The 20255-nt window shown below is 47.7% G+C and overlaps 1 protein-coding gene across 1 annotated transcript in view; it reads left to right on the top strand.

Moving 5' to 3' along the window:
* TEX11 (testis expressed 11) overlaps nucleotides 1-20255 on the top strand; it is a 1226647-nt gene that overhangs the window by 151347 nt on the left and 1055045 nt on the right. The window contains exons 4-5 of the mRNA XM_044268992.1: nucleotides 9804-9884; nucleotides 9972-10091. Coding sequence (XP_044124927.1) covers nucleotides 9804-9884; nucleotides 9972-10091 — 201 coding nt within the window. The remainder of the gene's footprint in view (nucleotides 1-9803; nucleotides 9885-9971; nucleotides 10092-20255) is intronic.

The following is a 20255-nucleotide window of genomic DNA, read 5'->3' on the forward strand; positions in this document are numbered from 1 at the left end:
GCCCGTCCAGGTAGGACATGTGTGTGTGTGTGTGTGTGTGTGTATATACATGGAGATGTATGTATCGCAGACTTTCAGGTGATCCTAAATTTGAATTTTAAAAAAAAATCTGTATGGTCCTTGATTCTGCTAGAGAGGAGGGTGTGATTTATGATAAGTTGCACTCCTTTCTCTATGTAGAACGACCAAGAACCCCTGTGATATACAGGTCCTTCTAAAAAAATTAGCATATTGTGATAAAGTTCATTATTTTCTGTAATGTACTGATAAACATTAGACTTTCATATATTTTAGATTCATTACACACAACTGAAGTAGTTCAAGCCTTTTATTGTTTTAATATTGATGATTTTGGCATACAGCTCATGAAAACCCAAAATTTCTTATCTAAAAAAATTTGCATATCATGAAAAGGTTCTCTAAACGAGCTATTAACCTAATCATCTGAATCAACTAATTAACTCTAAACACCTGCAAAAGATTCCTGAGGCTTTTAAAAACTCCCAGCCTGGTTCATTACTCAAAACCGCAATCATGGGTAAGACTGCCGACCTGACTGCTGTCCAGAAGGCCATCATTGACACCCTCAAGCAAGAGGGTAAGACACAGAAAGAAATTTCTGAACAAATAGGCTGTTCCCAGAGTGCTGTATCAAGGCACCTCAGTGGGAAGTCTGTGGGAAGGAAAAAGTGTGGCAGAAAACGCTGCACAACGAGAAGAGGTGACCGGACCCTGAGGAAGATTGTGGAGAAGGACCGATTCCAGACCTTGGGGGACCTGCGGAAGCAGTGGACTGAGTCTGGAGTAGAAACATCCAGAGCCACCGTGTACAGGCGTGTGCAGGAAATGCGCTACAGGTGCCGCATTCCCCAGGTCAAGCCACTTTTGAACCAGAAACAGTGGCAGAAGCGCCTGACCTGGGCTACAGAGAAGCAGCACTGGACTGTTGCTCAGTGGTCCAAAGTACTTTTTTCGGATGAAAGCAAATTTTGCATGTCATTCGGAAATCAAGGTGCCAGAGTCTGGAGGAAGACTGGGGAGAGGGAAATGCCAAAATGCCTGAAGTCCAGTGTCAAGTACCCACAGTCAGTGATGGTCTCGGGTTCCATGTCAGCTGCTGGTGTTGATCCACTGTGTTTTATCAAGGGCAGGGTCAATGCAGCTAGCTATCAGGAGATTTTGGAGCACTTCATGCTTCCATCTGCTGAAAAGCTTTATGGAGATGAAGATTTCATTTTTCAGCACGACCTGGCACCTGCTCACAGTGCCAAAACCACTGGTAAATGGTTTACTGACCATGGTATTACTGTGCTCAATTGGCCTGCCAACTCTCCTGACCTGAACCCCATAGAGAATCTGTGGGATATTGGGAAGAGAAAGTTGAGAGACGCAAGACCCAACACTCTGGATGAGCTTAAGGCCGCTATCGAAGCATCCTGGGCCTCCATAACACCTCAGCAGTGCCACAGGCTGATTGCCTCCATGCCACGCCGCATTGAAGCAGTCATTTCTGCAAAAGGATTCCCGACTAAGTATTGAGTGCATAACTGAACATAATTATTTGAAGGTTGACTTTTTTTGTATTAAAAACACTTTTCTTTTATTGGTCGGATAAAATATGCTAATTTTTTTAGATAGGAATTTGGGGTTTTCATGAGCTGTATGCCAAAATCATCAATATTAAAACAATAAAAGGCTTGAACTACTTCAGTTGTGTGTAATGAATCTAAAATTTTTGAAAGTCTAATGTTTATCAGTACATTACAGAAAATAATGAACTTTATCACAATATGCTAATTTTTTTAGAAGGACCTGTACATGTTACCGAAAATTCACAAGTTGCTTGTTTCCCCACCAGGCCGCCCCATAGTATCGGGCATTGGCTCACCCTTTTCTCAAATTGCTATCTTTTTGGATAGGATTTTATCACCATATGTTTTAAGAGCCAAATCATATATAAGAGATACCACACATTTCCTAAATGAGATCAACAAGGTACGACTTCCAGCGCACGTCATTTTAGCATCGTTTGATGTGGTTGGCTTGTACACATCCATCTCACATGTTAGGAAGGGTGAGTGCAGTCAGAGATTGTTTGGCTGACTCACCGCACTCTATGAAATGTAAAGAATTTCTGATTACGCTCTTGGACTTTGTGCTCACCTGTAATTATTTCCTATTTCAGGATGAGTACTTTGTCCAATTACGTGGGACCGCCATGGGCTCAAATGTAGCGCCAAATTACGCTAACATTTATATGTCACACCTAGAGGAGATGTACGTCTATGTTAGCCACCACTTCAGACAAGTTCTGGGATAGTGGAGTTACATAGACAACATCTTCCTACTGTGGACGGGTTTATTGAGGAGCTATACCAATTTGGTGATTTTATCAATGAGATTGACCCTGAGGTCAAGTTTACATTAGTTTCCTCTGAAACAAAAATTTAGTTTCTTGATGTGACAGTGAGTAGACGGGGTGATTCTTTGCACACTGATCTATTCATCAAGAAAACGGACAAAAACACACTACTTAGATATGACAGTTGCCACCCTAGGAGCATGGTCAGGTCATTACCCTATAGCCAGTTGCTTCGCGTCAGAAGAATAGTGCAAGGAGAGGAGGAGATGGTGGACAGGCTCAACACTATGGGCAAAAAATTTATTGAGAGAGGGTACCCCGAGAAACTGGTAGAACAACATACAGTGAAGGCTATGCAGCAGTCTAGAAAAACTCTACTAGAAAAAGAGGTAAACATGACAAGGGACACCAAACGTATTCCATTTATCACACGGTTTTCACCCCTGAATAACAAAATTGGTGACATTTTGAAGGGGCATTGGCCTATTTTGGGCAGCAACTTCAAACGCATTCCCGAATTTGCCAATCTCCCAATGATGTCATATAGACGTACACGCAACATTAAAGATCAGTTAGTGCGGGCAGACATCGTGACTAGTAAAATCTCATTTAGCACATATTTTGGTGCATCCAGAAAAGGTTGCTTCCCCTGCCATGGGTGTGTGAATTGCCTGCTTATGTTAAGGGGGTCTCCTTCACACATCCTCAGACAGGAGAAGAGTATACAATTAAACATCATGTGACCTGCGATTCCTCCTATGTAGTGTACTTACTGGAATGTCCCTGCCGTCTCCTCTATGTGGGAGAGATGACATGGACGTTGAAACAAAATTAAGTCACCACAGATACACGATTAGGAAAAAGAAACTGGATCTACCAGTGTCCAAACTGTTTACAGAAGCTGGACACACTGAAAAGAACCTGCGCTTCAGAGTCATTGACCATGTCGCCATGCCACGGAGGGGGGGTGACAGGTCACTGACACTGAAGCAGCGGGAACTATACTGGATTTTCAAATGGCAAACTTTGAAACCCTGTGGACTAAATGTTGATTTTAGGGTGATATAATCATGTACCAGTGGGATTCTTGATATTCGTCTGAGAGTGTGTAAGTTAAGATTGTGCTCTTTACTTATTCTCTTTTTCCCCCTTTATTTCAGATTACCTTAATGGAGATTATTGTCTTAATTGAGAGGACATAGCCCGACATGAAATCTCTATGCGATCTACATGTATTGTTTGTGTCTATAATAATTTTTATTTTGTGGATTTCTCCCTATATCCATATCTATGATGAAATATGATCAGGAGATTAGAGACCAACATATATATTAGTGTTCAGTTCTAGAACAATGTGGTGCTTCCATATAGGGCAGAGGGGGATATGTGGGGGTGTTGGGTGGGAGAGCAGGGGACATGTGACATGAGAGTGTCCCGGTCCCTTGTTCCGCACAGGCCCATGTATTCAGAAATGGCTGCGGGTGCCTGTGTGTCACACCCGCATCCACACTGTCCCCATCTATAATCGTTGGAAACGGGAGTGCAGTGACTGGAACCTGGGCTTTGACTGGCCCGAGTATCTGGTTGCAGTGGAGATCAAGCATGGTATTAACTTATGGTGCCTGTATCTCGGATGGCATTTCCCGTTTTCCATGTGATTACTGTTCCCTTACACCACGTATTAGCATGGTTACCATGGTCATATAGTGACAACATTGGTCCCCGATCTCCCGGTCATGCGCAGTGGCTTAATGCGATTGTAATGGATGTAGAAACCATCGGCGCACGGTGTGCGTGCGTGGGATTTGGGGAGAAGTCGCGAATTTTGGAAGCATCCCAGCATTGACGTAGTATTTTGTGCGCATGTGCGGGATGTTGCGGACTCTCGCGGTCCGCTGATATACTGGCGCTTGCGCAGTACGCGCCGGAGGACGCCAATATTGGATTGCACCATGGGATTTCATAGTGTGGGTTTATCCCTCTTTTAATTTGTATAATTGACCAGTATTTTTTGCACAGCTGCACTTTATGTGATAATCAGCACTAATTATGTATGTAACACCGATGTGTATGTACGATTTACAGTTTATTTGCATATATGTACACTATGTAGAGACTATGGTGGTTCACATACATAGATACACTGTAATATTTTTAAAAGAATCATGTTTTTTATTCCTGTTTACTGAATATGTTTCTAATGAGCAATCATGTTATTGTAATGAGATTCACCTATATAATATGTTGAGAGCACTTTGTTCACTAGCTAGACAAAGGCTCCATTGAGAGAGCTGAAATGCTGCATTGCGTTTGGGTGCGAATAAACATCACCAATTTTGTACCACAAGACCGGAGTGCTGCTCATTTTTCATCTTCTTTTATCTACACTGCTCCTTGTCCAGGAATACTTGGGACTTGCACCTGGCACATCTACAGAGTGCTGCTGATCATCTTTTTTGTTTTATATATATATATATATATATATATATATATACACACAGTACAGACCAAATGTTTGGACACACCTTCTCATTCAAAGAGTTTTCTTTATTTTCATGACTATGAAAATTGTAGATTCACACTGAAGGCATAAAAACCATGAATTAACACATGTGGAATTATATACATAACAAAAAGGTATGAAAAAACTGAAAATATGTCATATTCTAGGTTCTTCAAAGTAGCCACCTTTTGCTTTGATTACTGCTTTGCACACTCTTGGCATTCTCTTAATGAGCTTCAAGAAGTAGTCACCTCAAATGGTTTTCACTTCACAGGTGTGCCCTGTCAGGTTTAATAAGTGGGATTTCTTGCCTTATAAATGGGGTTGGGACCATCAGTTGCGTTGTGGAGAAGTCAGGTGGGTACACAGCTGATAGTCCTACTGAATAGACTGTTAGAATTTGTATTATGGCAAGAAAAAAGCAGCTCAGTAAAGAAAAAGGAAGACCAAGAGTCACCTCTGCTGTGGAGGATAAGTTCATCCGAGTCACCAGCCTCAGAAATCGCAGGTTAACAGCAGCTCAGATTAGAGACCAGGTCAATGCCACACAGAGTTCTAGCAGCAGACACATCTCTAGAACAACTGTTAAGAGGAGACTGTGTAAATCAGGCCTTCATGGTAGAATATCTGCTAGAAAACCACTGCTAAGGACAGGCAACAAGCAGAAGAGACTTGTTTGGGCTAAAGAACACAAGGAATGGACATTAGACCAGTGGAAATCTGTGCTTTGGTCTGATGAGTCCAAATTTGAGATCTTTGGTTCCAACCACCGCGTCTTTGTGCGACGCAGAAAAGGTGAACGGATGGACTTTACATGCCTGGTTCCCACCATGAAGCATGGAGGAGGAGGTGTGATGGTGTGGGGGTGCTTTGCTGGTGACACTTTTGGGGATTTATTCAAAATTGAAGGCATACTGAACCAGCATGGCTACCACAGCATCTTGCAGCGGTATGCTATTCCATCCGGTTTGCGTTTAGTTGGACCATCATTTATTTTTCAACAGGACAATGACCCCAAACACACCTCCAGGCTGTGTAAGGGCTATTTGACCATGAAGGAGAGTGATGGGGTGCTGCGCCAGATGACCTGGCCTCCACAGTCACCGGACCTGAACCCAATCGAGATGGTTTGGGGTGAACTGGACCGCAGAGTGAAGGCAAAAGGGCCAACAAGTGCTAAGCATCTCTGGGAACTCCTTCAAGACCATTTCAGGTGACTACCTCTTGAAGCTCATCAAGAGAATGCCAAGAGTGTGCAAAGCAGTAATCAAAGCAAAAGGTGGCTACTTTGAAGAACCTAGAATATGACATATTTTCAGTTTTTTCACACTTTTTTTGTTATGAATATAATTCCACATAGTTTTGATGCCTTCAGTGTGAATCTACAATTTACATAGTCATGAAAATAAAGAAAGCTCTTTGAATGAGAAGGTGTGTCCAAACTTTTGATCTGTACTGTAGCTGATCACACTTGAGAGCCGGGTGAATTAGGGGCTTCATCATCATCGGGAGAAGAGGGTTGCAGCTTGCCTGTGAGGCAGTGGCGTAGCCAGCAAGTCACTAGCGTGGCCGGGAGTCAGCAGGGTGGCAGCAGTGTGAGGTAGGGAGCCAAACGTGCCCAGGGTAGAACACCCGCTTTTCAGGAACCTACCTGCCCGGAAAGTAGTATTGCAGGGGTTCACGAAAGCAGTGGCGGTAGCAGTCAGTCACTGCGGATTGTTTGGGGTAAAATCACCTACTAGGTGGTGTGGCAGTTTTTTGTTAAGCCACCAGAGGAAGTGATATTTGTCAAATCTGTGGGCAGAAGGTGAAGCGTGGCCAGGGTGACAATGTTGGCACCACGGCCCTGCGTCAACATATGCAGCATCACCATAAAGTAGCCTGAGAGAACCGTGGCTCCGATGTGGTCCAGCCTGCCGCAGCAACCGCTGCATCACCCAGTGGCATGCCTGATTTCAGGCAGTCAGGGCTCCACCACCTCAACTGAAGGAAGCTGTCTGTCCTTCCCATCATCTGCTGGTCCTGATGCTCCTGATCCTCCTCCTACTCCTCGTCAGTCATTCGGTCAGCAATCGATCACCGAAGCAATTGCCAAGAGACAACAGTATGCATACTCTCATCCAACGGCGCAGAAGCTGAATGTGCTCCTGGCCAAGTTGCTGGTGCTGCAGTCCCTCCCTTTACAAGTGGTGGACTCTGCACCTTTCAGAGAACTGATGGCTTGTGCTGAGCCGAGGTGGAGAGTCCCAAGCCGTCATTTCTTTGTCAAAAAGACAGTACGAGCCCTGCACACATATGTAGAAGGTGGGCCAGTCCTTGAGCCTGTCGGTGTCTGCCAAAGTGCATGGCAGTGCCAACGTGTGGAGCTGTAACTACGGTCAGGGACAATACATGTCCTTTACGGCCCACTGAATGTGGTTCCTGCACAGCCACACCAGCAAATTGGTCAGGTGCCATCGCTTCTGCCTCCACGTTCTCACGCCGTTGGTCCTGCAACAATGTCCACCTCTGCCTCCTCATCCTCCACTGTGTCCTCAGTCTCCAGTCTAGAGTCGCTGATGAGCAGCTTTCTTCAACCGCCTAGTGAAGAAACTACTCGCCAGCAGCAGCAGCTAGACCTGGAGCAGGACCTGAACCAGCAGGTGGTGGCATACTTTGACAGTAGCCTGCCACCCCACATTGAAGATCCGCTAGACTACTGGGCAGCCAAACTGGATTTGTGGCTGCAATTGGCAGAGTTTGCCCTGAAAAAGCTGTCCTGCCTGGCCAGTAGTGTGGCATCATAGTGGGTGTTTAGAGCAGTGGGGTCCATAGTTACCCCAAGAAGAACTCACCTGTCCACCCAAAATGTGGAGAGACTGACCTTTGTCAAGATGAATTAGGCGTGGATCAGCCAGGATTTCCACTCGCCAATGCCTGATGCATCAGGCTAGATCATCCATGATTCCACACCAACACAAAAGAGACCGGTTTCTTCTGGCTACCTGCCTCAGCTACTATTCTGATGCTGCCACACGTCTGATTCCACACATCTGATGCCAAGTGCTCCTTTTTTCACCCACCATCTTCACCTGGTACTGGTATTGCCACCTACCTCCCCACTTTGTCACCGCTTGATAAAGGCTACTACGTAGCCGAAACGTCGTATTTTGCTTTTGCACGCACTCAAGGCTTCAATAAAAGACACACTGGACATGCTGCTGTGATCCTTCTTTTCTCTACTGTTCTGTGGACTTCTGTGGATCTGTGATCTTGTTACGGCTGATGCATTCCGGGATTGGACGATGAGGTCCGTTTGTGCTGCTCTACAACTTTATCTGTATACACCAGGTCACTCTGTGGCCTACTAATGCTGCTGCCACCCCCACACTATCATTGTGCCACCCAGTGGCCTCCTCCTGATGCTTCTGCCGCCACCTCCACACTTTGTCATTGTGCCACTCTGTGGCCTCCTGATGATTATGCTGCCTACTCCACACTCTCATTGTGCCACTCTGTGGCCTCCCGATGCTGCTGCCACCTCCACACTGTCATTGTGCCTCCTTGTGGCCTCCTCCTGATGCTGTTGCTGCTGCCAACTCCACACTGTCATTGTGCCACTCTGTGGCCTCCTGATGCTGCTGCCACCTCCACACTGTCATTGTGCTACTCGGTGGTCTCCTGATGCTGCTGCCACCCCCACACTGTCATTGTGCCACTCTGTGGCCTACTCCTGATGCTGCTGTCACTTCCACACTATGTCACCTTGCCACTCTGTGGTCTACTGATGCTGCTGCTACCTCAACACTATGTCACCTTGCCACTCTGTGGCCTTCTGATGCTCTTGCCACCTCCACACTGTCATTGTGCCATCCTGTGGCCTCCTGATGGTGCTGCTGCCACCTTCATACTCTGTCATTGTGTCACCATGCCCCCTCCTCCTGATGCTGCTGCCACCTCCACACTCTGTCATTGTGCCACTCTGTGGCCTCCTGATGATTATGCGTCCAATTCCACACTCTCATTGTGCCACTCTGTAGACTCCTGATGCTGCTGCCACCTTCACACTATCATTGTGACACTCTGTGGCCTCCCGATGCTGCTGCCACCTCCAGACTCTGTCATTGGGCCACTTTTTGGCCTCATGCTGCTTCCACCTCATCACTGTGTCATAGGGCCACTCTGTGGACTTCTCGCGCTGTTCCCACCCTCCCCACTTTATGACTGGGCCACTATTTTGCCTTTTGGCCTGGCTGACATAATCATTTATTTGACCCGTCTTCTGATCTGTCTATGTAACAGTTGTAAGGCCTGCATGACATGGTTCCTATATTGCATCAGAATTGGCTTATGATTTGGTAGCCAAAAGCAGGAGTAGGTACAAAACACAGAAGACTTGCAAATATTCCATTCACGTGTCATTTCTGTTTTGGATCAACTCCTGTTTTCTTTTTTTGGCTTAAGCAATACTAATGGATTACTGACCAAATGCTAACCGAGTGAAGGCAGATGCTCCACAGACAGGATCCATTTTTTGGGGGTTATTGTTCTGACGGATCAGAGGAAGGGCAAAATCATCAGTGACGTTAGCACAAACTTACTGCTGACACCCACTCCACTCTGTTGGGATGGGCTCTACTTGTATAAGTGTTTAATAGAACAGATTCTGTAGATATCTATATGGAATAAACTGACGACAGTGTAAAAGGAGTGCGCTTCTTCTTGACGCTAACATTGACCTGTAAGGCTGAGTTCACACTCGGGAAATAGCAGTTTTTTAACGCAATTCACCACAAATAAATTCAGATTAAACCAAATTATTTTGTAAAATTCGGGAACCGCCCGACTGAAATTTTTGAGAAATTCGCTCATCTCTATTTGGCAGTAAGGTAACCTTAAACTATTTTCCATTTTAAACATTCAATTGAAATAAAAGAAAGCTTTATATCATTGATATAGATGGCTATGAAGACTGGAAAAGGCTGGATAGATGCTGGGACACCTGAAACTGGAACTGAATTTCTTGAAATTGCACTAAATGTAAGGAAAATATTTCTAAATACTCTTTGCTTCCTATAACGAAAGAACTATAACTCAACTTTTGCCTGCTTATTATGTTTCTGCTAGAATTTGGAAAAATTGTATTCCATGATGACTCAAAGGGGCACCCAAGAGACAGATGTGAACTTGCATAAAGCCTATGTGGAACGGGATATTTTTAAAGTGTTAACATATCAGGTTGAAGCTGTAAGTAGATTTTACATGAGGCAAGCCCTATCAAGGCTTACTGTACGTTAATTCAGTTAATTATTAAAGCTATAAGTAACACTATGGATAAAAATATGCAAAGCATCCAAATTATTTCTAACATCCTCCTTTCTTATGATCCTATCCGGTTTCTTATTGCAATCAGAACTAAGAAACTAAAGTGCTCATGCTGTGGTATCACAATGTTCAGTCCTCATATTCAGTATGATAGTAGTCAGATTTCTCTTTGCCGTTTGTGCACCTTTCCCCACCAGTATTCGTACCTAGTGTTCCGCATCAACCACTGTTTGGTAAAAATATAAATGTCAAAAAAATATCATGTCAAAAAGCCTGAATTTTTTTAATCTATAAATGTCATCCCATTCCTCAATGTCGCAATATATCAAGATAGTGGCCAAAGAATGAAAAGAAGGCGCTAATAGGGTAAATAAGTAACAATGTATGTGAGGCATCAATTCATGGCTTGTAGGTAAAATGAACATATATGATGTATATGATATATGAAAAACTGATAAATATATGGACAAAAAGAATAGTCAACCTAACTGGTTAAAATTACATAAAAATACCATTATAAAATAATGTCAATATGCAGAAAGTTGTGTCCACAAATAGGCTTTTGTGTGGAACCTTTACTCCTATGTACAACGTGTAACCTGTATGTGTAACCGTAAAGGATTTACTATTTTTGCATAGTTGGACCCATATGTGGGTTGCAAAGTAGACAATTAAAATCCAATAAATCTGAAAATAAATATATGTAAATATGTAAAAATATTTTTACATTTGATATACATTTAATACATTTGATTTGGTCTAAATTAATTCATGACTAGAGTTGAGCGGACACCTAGATGTTCGGGTTCAACGGGTTCAGCCGAACTTCAGGAAAAGTTTGAGTTTGGGACCCGAACTTGACTCCGAACCTGAACCCCATTGAAGTCATCCAAATTGGGACCCAGTGGGTCCTCTCCATCCTGAAGCCCGCCACTCTGGACGGGCTGGACCCTCTGCAATTCGCCTACAGGGCAAACAGATCCACTGGTGATGCGATTAACATGTGTCTAGAGTATGTCACTGAACACCTTGACAAACCCAACACATACGCGAGAATCCTCCTTCGAGACTTCAGCTCGGCTTTTAATACCATCTCCCCCAGCATCCTGCTGAGGAACCTCACGGCGCTTGATGTCCACCCTACACTACGACACTGGATCATGGACTTCCTCACTAACAGGTCCGAGGTCGTCAGATTAGGCAATCTGTCCTCCAAACCGAGGGTCACCAACACTGGCGCCCCTCAGGGATGTGTACTATCGCCGTTCCTGTTCTCTCTGTACATGAATGAGTGCAGATCGGAGGAGGCCTCAGTTAAAGTCATCAAGTTCGCAGATGACACCACACTCGTGGGCCTGATTAGCGACAGCGATGAACAGGCCTACCATAAGGAAATCGACAGGGTCAGCAACTGGTGTGGCGTGCACAATCTGGTCCTAAACACCACAAAGACGGTCGAGCTGGTCATCGACTTCAGGAAGAGAAGGGTAGTTCCCACCCGACCTACATTGACGGATCTGAAGTCGCAAGGGTACTCAGCGCCCGCCTCTTAGGCACGACAATCTCTGAGGACCTATCCTGGCGTCCCAACATCTCGTCCATCATAAAGAAGGCTCACCAGCGGCTCTACTTCCTTCGACAACTGAAGAAGTTCGGATTGGCACAAGACCTACTGAAGTCCTTCTACTCCTGAACCATCGAGTCAGTACTGTGCTCCTCTTTTATGGTTTGGTATGCCGGCTCATCAGCCAGTGACAAGCGCAAACTACAAAGGGTCATCAGCTCGGCGGAGAGAACTACCCGACTGCCACTACCACCCCTTGACTCTATCTTCCTGTCATGGTCTTACCTCCTTGCTGTTCTCCTTCGTTTGACATGTGCTGGCGGCCATCTTGGTTTCTGGGTTTCTTGTAGCCTCCCACCCTGCGGCTCCTCCTTCCCACTGGGAGGAGCTGGATGCCTATCTCATATATATAGGAGGTCTGTGGCTTCAGTTCCCTGCTTGGTCCTTCTGTGCTCACATGCTTCTAAGACTGCTGCTGCTTCTGGTTCCTGATCCTGGCTTCGTCTGACTACCCTGCTGATTCCTGATCCTGGCTTCGTCTGACTACCCTGTTGGTTCCTGATCCTGGCTTCGTCTGACTACCCTTCTGGTTCCTGATCTCTGGTTTCGCAAGACCCTGCTTCGGTTTAGCCATCCGTTTGGACTTTTGCCTTACAGCTTTATTTTCAATAAAGCCTTCTTATTTCCACTCATCTCTTGTTGTACGTCTGGTTCATGGTTCCTTGACATTAGGACCAAGCCATGAATTCTGACGGTACAGGGCCATCCTCGCTACCTACGCTGGTTGCCAGACTTGATCAGCAGGATCACCTGTTGGGTCGGTTCGCTGTGGCGTTGCAAACCCTGCTTGAACGCACGGCTCATTTAGCTTCCGTTGCCGATGGGTCGGTTGTCGCTCCTGGGCCCGCTCCTACTGCCGCTCCGGTTGTTGCGCCAGAGTCTACCCCGACACCTGTTGCTGCGCCTGCGGTGTTTCGGGGTATGACCGGTTCTGCCCCCCTTCCACAGCGCTTTGGGGGAGAGCCAACTCAGTGCCGAGGTTTCCTTAACCAGGTGGGCATTTACTTCGAGTTGCTGCCACATGCCTTTCCTACTGAGAGATCAAAGGTGGGCTTCTTGATCTCGCTGCTCTCGGACAAGGCCTTGGCCTGGGCCAGCCCTTTATGGGAGAACAACAGTCCGGTGGTTGCCGAGTTTTCCGGTTTTGTTGCTTCTCTTCGGAAGGTATTCGATGTGCCGGCTCGTGCTGCCTCTGCTGCAAAGCTCCTTATGTCCATCAGACAGGGTTCACGATCCGTAGCTGAATACGCCATTAAGTTTCGTACCCTGGCAGCAGAGGTGGGCTGGAATAATGAGGCTCTGGTCGCTGCTTTCTCTCATGGTCTCTCGGATGCCTTGAAGGATGAGGTTGCAGCTAAGGACCTACCTGTGGAGCTCGAGTCTCTTATTTCTTTCCTGATTTTGATTGACACCAGACTCAGGGAGAGACCTTCCTTTCAGGAGAGCCTGCGGAGGCCTTCTAACAGATTGGCGCCTACGTTTGCTGTCCCACCCGTGCCTCCCTCTCCTCCCACGCCTCCTGGGGATGACTTGTCTGGGGGTGAACCCATGCAGCTGGGGTTTGCTCGCCTGTCCGAGGGGGAGAGGGTACTCCGGAGACGCGAGGGGCGATGCATGTACTGTGGTCTCGGTGGGCATTTTCGGTTGGCATGCCCGAACCGTCCGGGAGACGCTCGCACCTGAGATCCTGTCGGGGGCAGATCTTGGGTGGAGTCTCCTCGTCCCCGGTTTCCCGTGTTGACAAACCACTGATTACTGTTGTCCTCTCCTGGGTCGGGGGCTCGGTGACGACCCAGGCGTTGGTGGACTCTGGTGCTGGTGGTTTGTTCATTGATAGTGTGTTCGCTGCCGCCAATTCCATTCCTCTGCAGCCTCGAGGTTCCCCACTGGCTCTTGAGGCGATAGACGGCAGACCCCTTCTGCCGCCACACGTGACTCATGAGACCCTTCCAGTGGGGATGGCCATTGGTGCCGTTCACAGAGAGTCGGTCTGTCTCCAGGTTATTTCGTCTCCACACTACTCGGTGGTCTTGGGGTACCCCTGGCTCCAGAAGCATAATCCGACTTTCGATTGGAAATCGGCCGAGATCCTCTCGTGGTCACTGCAGTGTGGGGCTAGTTGCATCCATGGGCCTGTCAAGTTGCTGTGTACTTCCTCGGACTCTCTGTTGCCTCCTGAATACGAGGAGTACCGGGATGTATTCGATAAGGTGCGTGCGGTTGCCCTACCTCCGCACCGCCCATACGATTGTGCCATAGAGTTACAATCTGGTGCCGTTCCTCCTCGTGGCAAAGTCTATCCACTGTCGGTAGCGGAGAATGAGGCCATGGAGGAGTACGTGAGGGAGGCGCTTTCACGCGGACACATTCGCAAATCCTCGTCCCCGGCAGGGGCTGGATTTTTCTTTGTGAAAAAGAAGGGCGGTGAGTTGAGGCCTTGCATCGATTACAGGGGTCTCAATCGCATCACGATCAAGAACGCTTACCCGATACCCTTGATTTCCGAGCTGTTCGATCGCCTCAAAGGGGCCACGGTCTTTACCAAACTCGACCTGAGGGCGGCATATAACCTGGTAAGGATCAAGGCGGGCGATGAGTGGAAGACCGCGTTTAACACCAGGACCGGTCATTATGAATCCTTGGTTATGCCCTTTGGGTTGTGCAATGCGCCCGCAGTCTTCCAGGAATTCATCAACGATGTTTTTCGTTACCTGTTGCAGCAGTGTGTGGTGGTCTATTTGGATGACATCTTGGTATATTCTGAATCCATGGAGGCCCACATTCTGGATGTCAGACGAGTGTTGCAACGGTTACGAGAGAACAAGCTGTTCGGTAAGCTTGAGAAATGCGAATTTCACCGATCCCAGGTAACCTTCTTAGGTTACATCATTTCCGCTGAGGGGTTCTCCATGGATCCTGAGAAGGTTTCGGCTGTCTTACAGTGGCCCCAGCCCAGTGGTCTTCGTGCCCTGCAGCGCTTTTTGGGCTTCGCCAATTATTATCGGAAGTTCATCAGGGACTTTTCCATGCTAGCCAAGCCTCTCACGGATCTGACCAGGAAGGGCAGTAATCCCCAGGTCTGGCCGCCCGAGGCCATCCGAGCTTTTGAGGCTCTAAAGTCCGCCTTTGTGTCGGCTCCGATTCTGTCGCATCCCAACCCTGGGTTGCCGTTTGTCCTCGAGGTGGACGCGTCTGAGACGGGAGTAGGCGCCCTCCTGTCTCAGCGTAGAACACCAGAGGGTCCTCTGCTTCCTTGTGGGTTTTACTCCCGGAAACTGTCTTCCGCGGAGTGCAACTATCAGATTGGTGACAGGGAGTTATTGGCCATCGTGCAGGCCCTTAAAGAATGGAGGCACTTGCTCGAGGGCTCGGTGGTTCCGGTTCTCATCCTGACGGACCACAAGAATCTGACCTACCTCTCTGAGGCCAAGAGATTGACACCACGTCAGGCCAGATGGGCTCTGTTCTTGTCACGTTTTAATTACGTGGTCTCCTACCTACCCGGTTCCAAGAACATCAGAGCGGATGCCTTATCACGGCAGTACTCCGAGCTGTCCGGGGAGGAGTCGATTCCGACTTCGGTCATACCTCAGAATCAGATCCTGGCCGCCATTCGCACCAGCCTGACCTCTCCCCTGGGTGAGCAGATTTTGGCGGCTCAATCTGGTGCTCCCTCTGGGAGACCCAACGGCAGGTGTTTTGTGCCTGAGGAGTTGCGCACTCGGTTGTTGCGAACCTACCATAACTCCAAGGCCGCGGGGCATCCTGGAAAGAATCAGCTGTCCTGGGCTGTTTCACGTCTGTTCTGGTGGCCTTCTCTACGTTCCGACATCGCCGCATATGTAGCGGCATGCTCCGTTTGTGCCCAGAGTAAGTCCCCTCGGCACCTTCCGTTGGGCCTTTTGCAACCCATAGCCACCGGGGAGCGTCCATGGTCACACCTGGACCTCCCTGCATCCCGAGGCCATACGGTCATTCTCATGATGGTGGATCGGTTTTCCAAAATGTGCCACTGTGTACCTCTCAAGAAGTTACCCTCTGCACAAGAGTTGGCCTCGATTTTTGCCAGGGAGGTCTTCCGGTTGCACGGTTTGCCCAAGGAGATTGTGTCGGATCGGGGGAGTCAGTTTGTGTCCAGGTTCTGGCGCGCCTTTTGCTCCCAGTTGGGGATTCATCTCTCTTTCTCATCGGCCTACCACCCTCAGTCCAATGGGGCCGCAGAACGATCCAATCAGGCCTTGGAGCAATTCCTTCGTTGCTATGTCTCCGATCACCAAGACAATTGGGTTGACCTGCCTTGGGCTGAGTTTGCCAGGAACACGGCGGTGAACTCTTCCTCTGGGACGTCTCCCTTCATGGCCAATTATGGGTTCCAACCTGCCGTGTTACCGGAGGTATTCTCTCCCCAGGATATTCCGGCTGTGGAGGATCACCTTTCCGTCCTACGTGCTTCTTGGGTACAGATCCAGAGGTCCCTTGAGGTCTCTGCGCAGCGCCAGAGACTCCAGGCTGATCGCAGACGAGCGCCCGCTCCTTCCTACCAGGTCGGAGACCGCGTATGGTTGTCCACCCGCAACCTCAACCTTCGAGTGCCCACTCCCAAGCTGGCGCCTCGCTTTGTTGGTCCCTTCCGAGTGCTTCGCAGGGTAAACCCGGTAGCCTATGCCCTTGCGCTTCCTCCTGGCATGCGGATCTCCAACGTGTTTCATGTCTCCCTCTTGAAGCCACTGGTGTGTAATCGTTTCACTTCCTCGATTCCTCGGCCTCGTCCGGTCCAAGTGGGCAATCGTGAGGAGTATGAGGTGAGCAATATCCTGGACTCACGCCTGGTCCGCGGCCGGGTGCAGTTTTTGGTCCATTGGCGTGGTTATGGTCCAGAGGAGCGTTCCTGGGTTCCCTCCGCAGATGTCCATGCTCCTGCCTTGCTCCGAGCCTTCCACGCACGCTTCCCTCAGAAACCGTTCCTTACTCCACGGAGGAGGGGCCCTTGAGGGGGAGGTACTGTCATGGTCTTACCTCCTTGCTGTTCTCCTTCGTTTGACATGTGCTGGCGGCCATCTTGGTTTCTGGGTTTCTTGTAGCCTCCCACCCTGCGGCTCCTCCTTCCCACTGGGAGGAGCTGGATGCCTAGCTCATATATATAGGAGGTCTGTGGCTTCAGTTCCCTGCTTGGTCCTTCTGTGCTCACATGCTTCTAAGACTGCTGCTGTTTCTGGTTCCTGATCCTGGCTTCGTCTGACTACCCTGCTGATTCCTGATCCTGGCTTCGTCTGACTACCCTGTTGGTTCCTGATCCTGGCTTCGTCTGACTACCCTTCTGGTTCCTGATCGCTGGTTTCGCAAGACCCTGCTTCGGTTTAGCCATCCGTTTGGACTTTTGCCTTACAGCTTTATTTTCAATAAAGCCTTCTTATTTCCACTCATCTCTTGTTGTACGTCTGGTTCATGGTTCCTTGACACTTCCCTGACAGACTGCGCTCCAGGGCTCTAAAAATATCCAATGACCACTCCCATCTGGGCCATCATCTCTACAGACGTCTAAAGTCCGGCCGCAGGTATCAGGCCATCCCTGCCAGGACATCAAGGAGGCTGAACACTTTCTTCCTAACGGCCGTCAGACTGCTGAACTCACCACATCCTATCACCCGCTCATTATCCCTCGCCCCTGCTGTGCCCATCGCAGAACCTCCCCCCCCCAGTACTATGCCTGTACCTGTGCCAAACCCAATTCCGAGCACGATCGATTGTGTCGTGTTTGGTGAATAAAGCTGATTCTGACCCGAACTTTTGAGCACTAAAATGGCTGTAAAAATATCATGGAAAGGGCTAGAGGGCTGCAAATGGCATCTAAATGTGGTTAAGAGCATGGCAAGTGCTCTGCAAACAAATGTGGATAGGGAAATGACTTTAAATAACATAAAATACGTAAAAATAAAAAAATTATAATCTTGATCTAGGGGGATGAGGTCCATATGGAGTAGGAGGTTGAGGAGGCGGTGGATGTGGCGGTGTAGGTTGCAGCGGCCGTGGAGGAGGAGGTGGTAGCCTACACTGCTTTTTGGTTTTACATTTTTTTTTTTTTTTTTAAATTAGTGTACACCCCAAAACATTGGGAAGTATAACCTGTGATAACCCCCTCCAGTCGTGCTAAACACACTTTCAGACAATACACTGGCTGCAGGGCAGGCCAGCACCTCCAACGAGTAAAGGGAAAGCTCAGGCCATGTGCCCAATTAGGAGAATCAGAAGTTGTAGGGGCTGACCCCTGTCAGTCAGTTTGTGTAGGCGTGTGCATACTTACTGCCCCACCATGTCGCACGTCCCCGTGATGTTCACGATCCAATTTGATATCTGCTCTAACAACTTTCGATGTTCTTTTATGGGCCTATCATGGAGATCATGGGTGGCGGGGAATCAGGGTTCCAGGCCGGAGAGGAGAAAGAGAGACCACATCCAAGGGAGGATTCATTTTTTCTAATTTAAAATTAGAGAGAGGAAATATGGGGCAAAGTATTAAAGCGTAAAAGTGGGACAACTTTTTAAAGTTTAAACATTGAATGAAAAGATGTGTCACGCATCAATTAATGAAGAATTTCTTATATTTTATTCCCTGTCAACTATGCAAAGCAGGGGTTTCTATCCAGCAAAATTAGAAAAATGTCACCTGACAATCTTATTGACGATTTTTTTTAAAATTTATGTTCCTGTCACCTATGTAGAGGTGCCCCAGTGACATCCACCATCTATTTGGATATCTTCTCTATCAACTTTCGATGTTCTTTTCTGAGCCTACCATGTGATCACGGTTATCAGCGAATCAGGGTTCCACGCCGGAGAGGGAGCGTGAGAAAAAGAAACCAAATTTAAGGGAGATAAATTTATAAAAAATTTGGGGGATCGAGCCAAAATATAGGAAAAGTTATTGAGGCACAAATGTTGGACAAATTACAGAAGCGTAAATGTGGACCAAAAGAGTAAAGCAGAAATGTGGGACACATTATTGAAGCGCAAATGTGGGCCAAAAGAGTAAAGCGGCAATGTGGGACAAATTTTATTTCAAGACACGGAGGCTCCTATTGCATTATCTCTCTTTACTGACAAAACCACAGCAGCAAAGAAAAAACTTAAGAGATTAGCATATCTCCATGGTAACAAGCTCCTCCCACTTGCTCCCCTATATATAGTCTCTGTTGCAGGAAGCCTTCCTCTTTCTTTGCTGCTGCCACAGCTAAGTACCTCACTGTGCCCATTTTCTAATGTTTATACGTAATACACTGTATATATATATACATTTCCTTCTTTACAGGGTGCGGTCTTTACCCAGTTATTCACTTATTGTGGTTGGTGTCATTTTGCTGGTGTATTTTGTAACTTTTCTCCACAGGTTGCGCGCCTTTTCATTTTTTCGCCGTATACCACATTGTTTCTTTATCAAATCTTTCCCTTCTCTCACTCTGACCCACCCTGTACTCACCCCCTTTTCGTCTGTTTCCTCTCAGCCTTATAGTACCTTGCGCTTCCTCGGCCGGTCGCCATTTTAGTCGCGCTGCCCCGAGATCTCGCGCGGACCCCTCCGCTCGCGAGAATCTCGGCGGCCATTTTTGATCCCTTCTGGCCACTCTGGAGATCTCGCGCTTTTCTATCGCGAGATTTTCGGCGGCCATTTTACATTCATATTTAGGCGCGCAATCACGTCAGTCACACCCTCGGTCTATCGCTGCCAGGCTGCGTTTCTTCACTGCGTCTTGTGGGGTAACTCACCCCAATTAAATTGTTTGTTTTTTCTCCAACTACCCTGTTTATTAGGTTTATAAATTTAGCCCAGATTTATACTTAGAGACAATAAATCTCAGAATATTACCTCAGTTACCATGTCACATACCCCATCCAGACATTCTATGGCCGAGGAGTCTGAGGTAGAATTTCACTCCCCTCCTACAGCACCTGAATTTAGTGCAGCCCCTTCCACCCTAGACCCTACCCAGGTGGATATTTTACAGCGCTCTGTCTCAGAGGCTATTTTAGCGGCAATGGGATCTATGTCCCATTCCCTTTCCATGACAATTGCAGATGCACTTAAGAGTCAGCCCCCCACACCCACAGTTGATACCCAAGCAGGTGCTACTTCCCATCCCACCTCCAGAATTGATTTGACTGGTGTGACCATAGCCACCCAAGACGGCGCGCCAAGATCGCGCAAAAGAGCCTTTTCCCGCCAGGCAGAAAAGGCGAGGAGTTGGAAATGTGCCAGAGCACAACCAGAGTCAGTTTCAGGATCCGAATTCGGTTCCGACTATGAGGAGGCTAGATTTGAGGATGAGGAATATCCAGATGCAGACCTGTCTGACTCCCCATATGTTCAGCCTACTGACAGTTCCGCTACTGCGGCTATACCGTCGACATCCCAGGCTGCATTGGGTTCATCCGGTCCTTTGACCGACCCCTCTGGAGAGCCATTATTT

This window comes from Bufo gargarizans, chromosome 9, assembly GCF_014858855.1.
Source record: "Bufo gargarizans isolate SCDJY-AF-19 chromosome 9, ASM1485885v1, whole genome shotgun sequence".
NCBI lineage: Eukaryota > Metazoa > Chordata > Amphibia > Anura > Bufonidae > Bufo > Bufo gargarizans.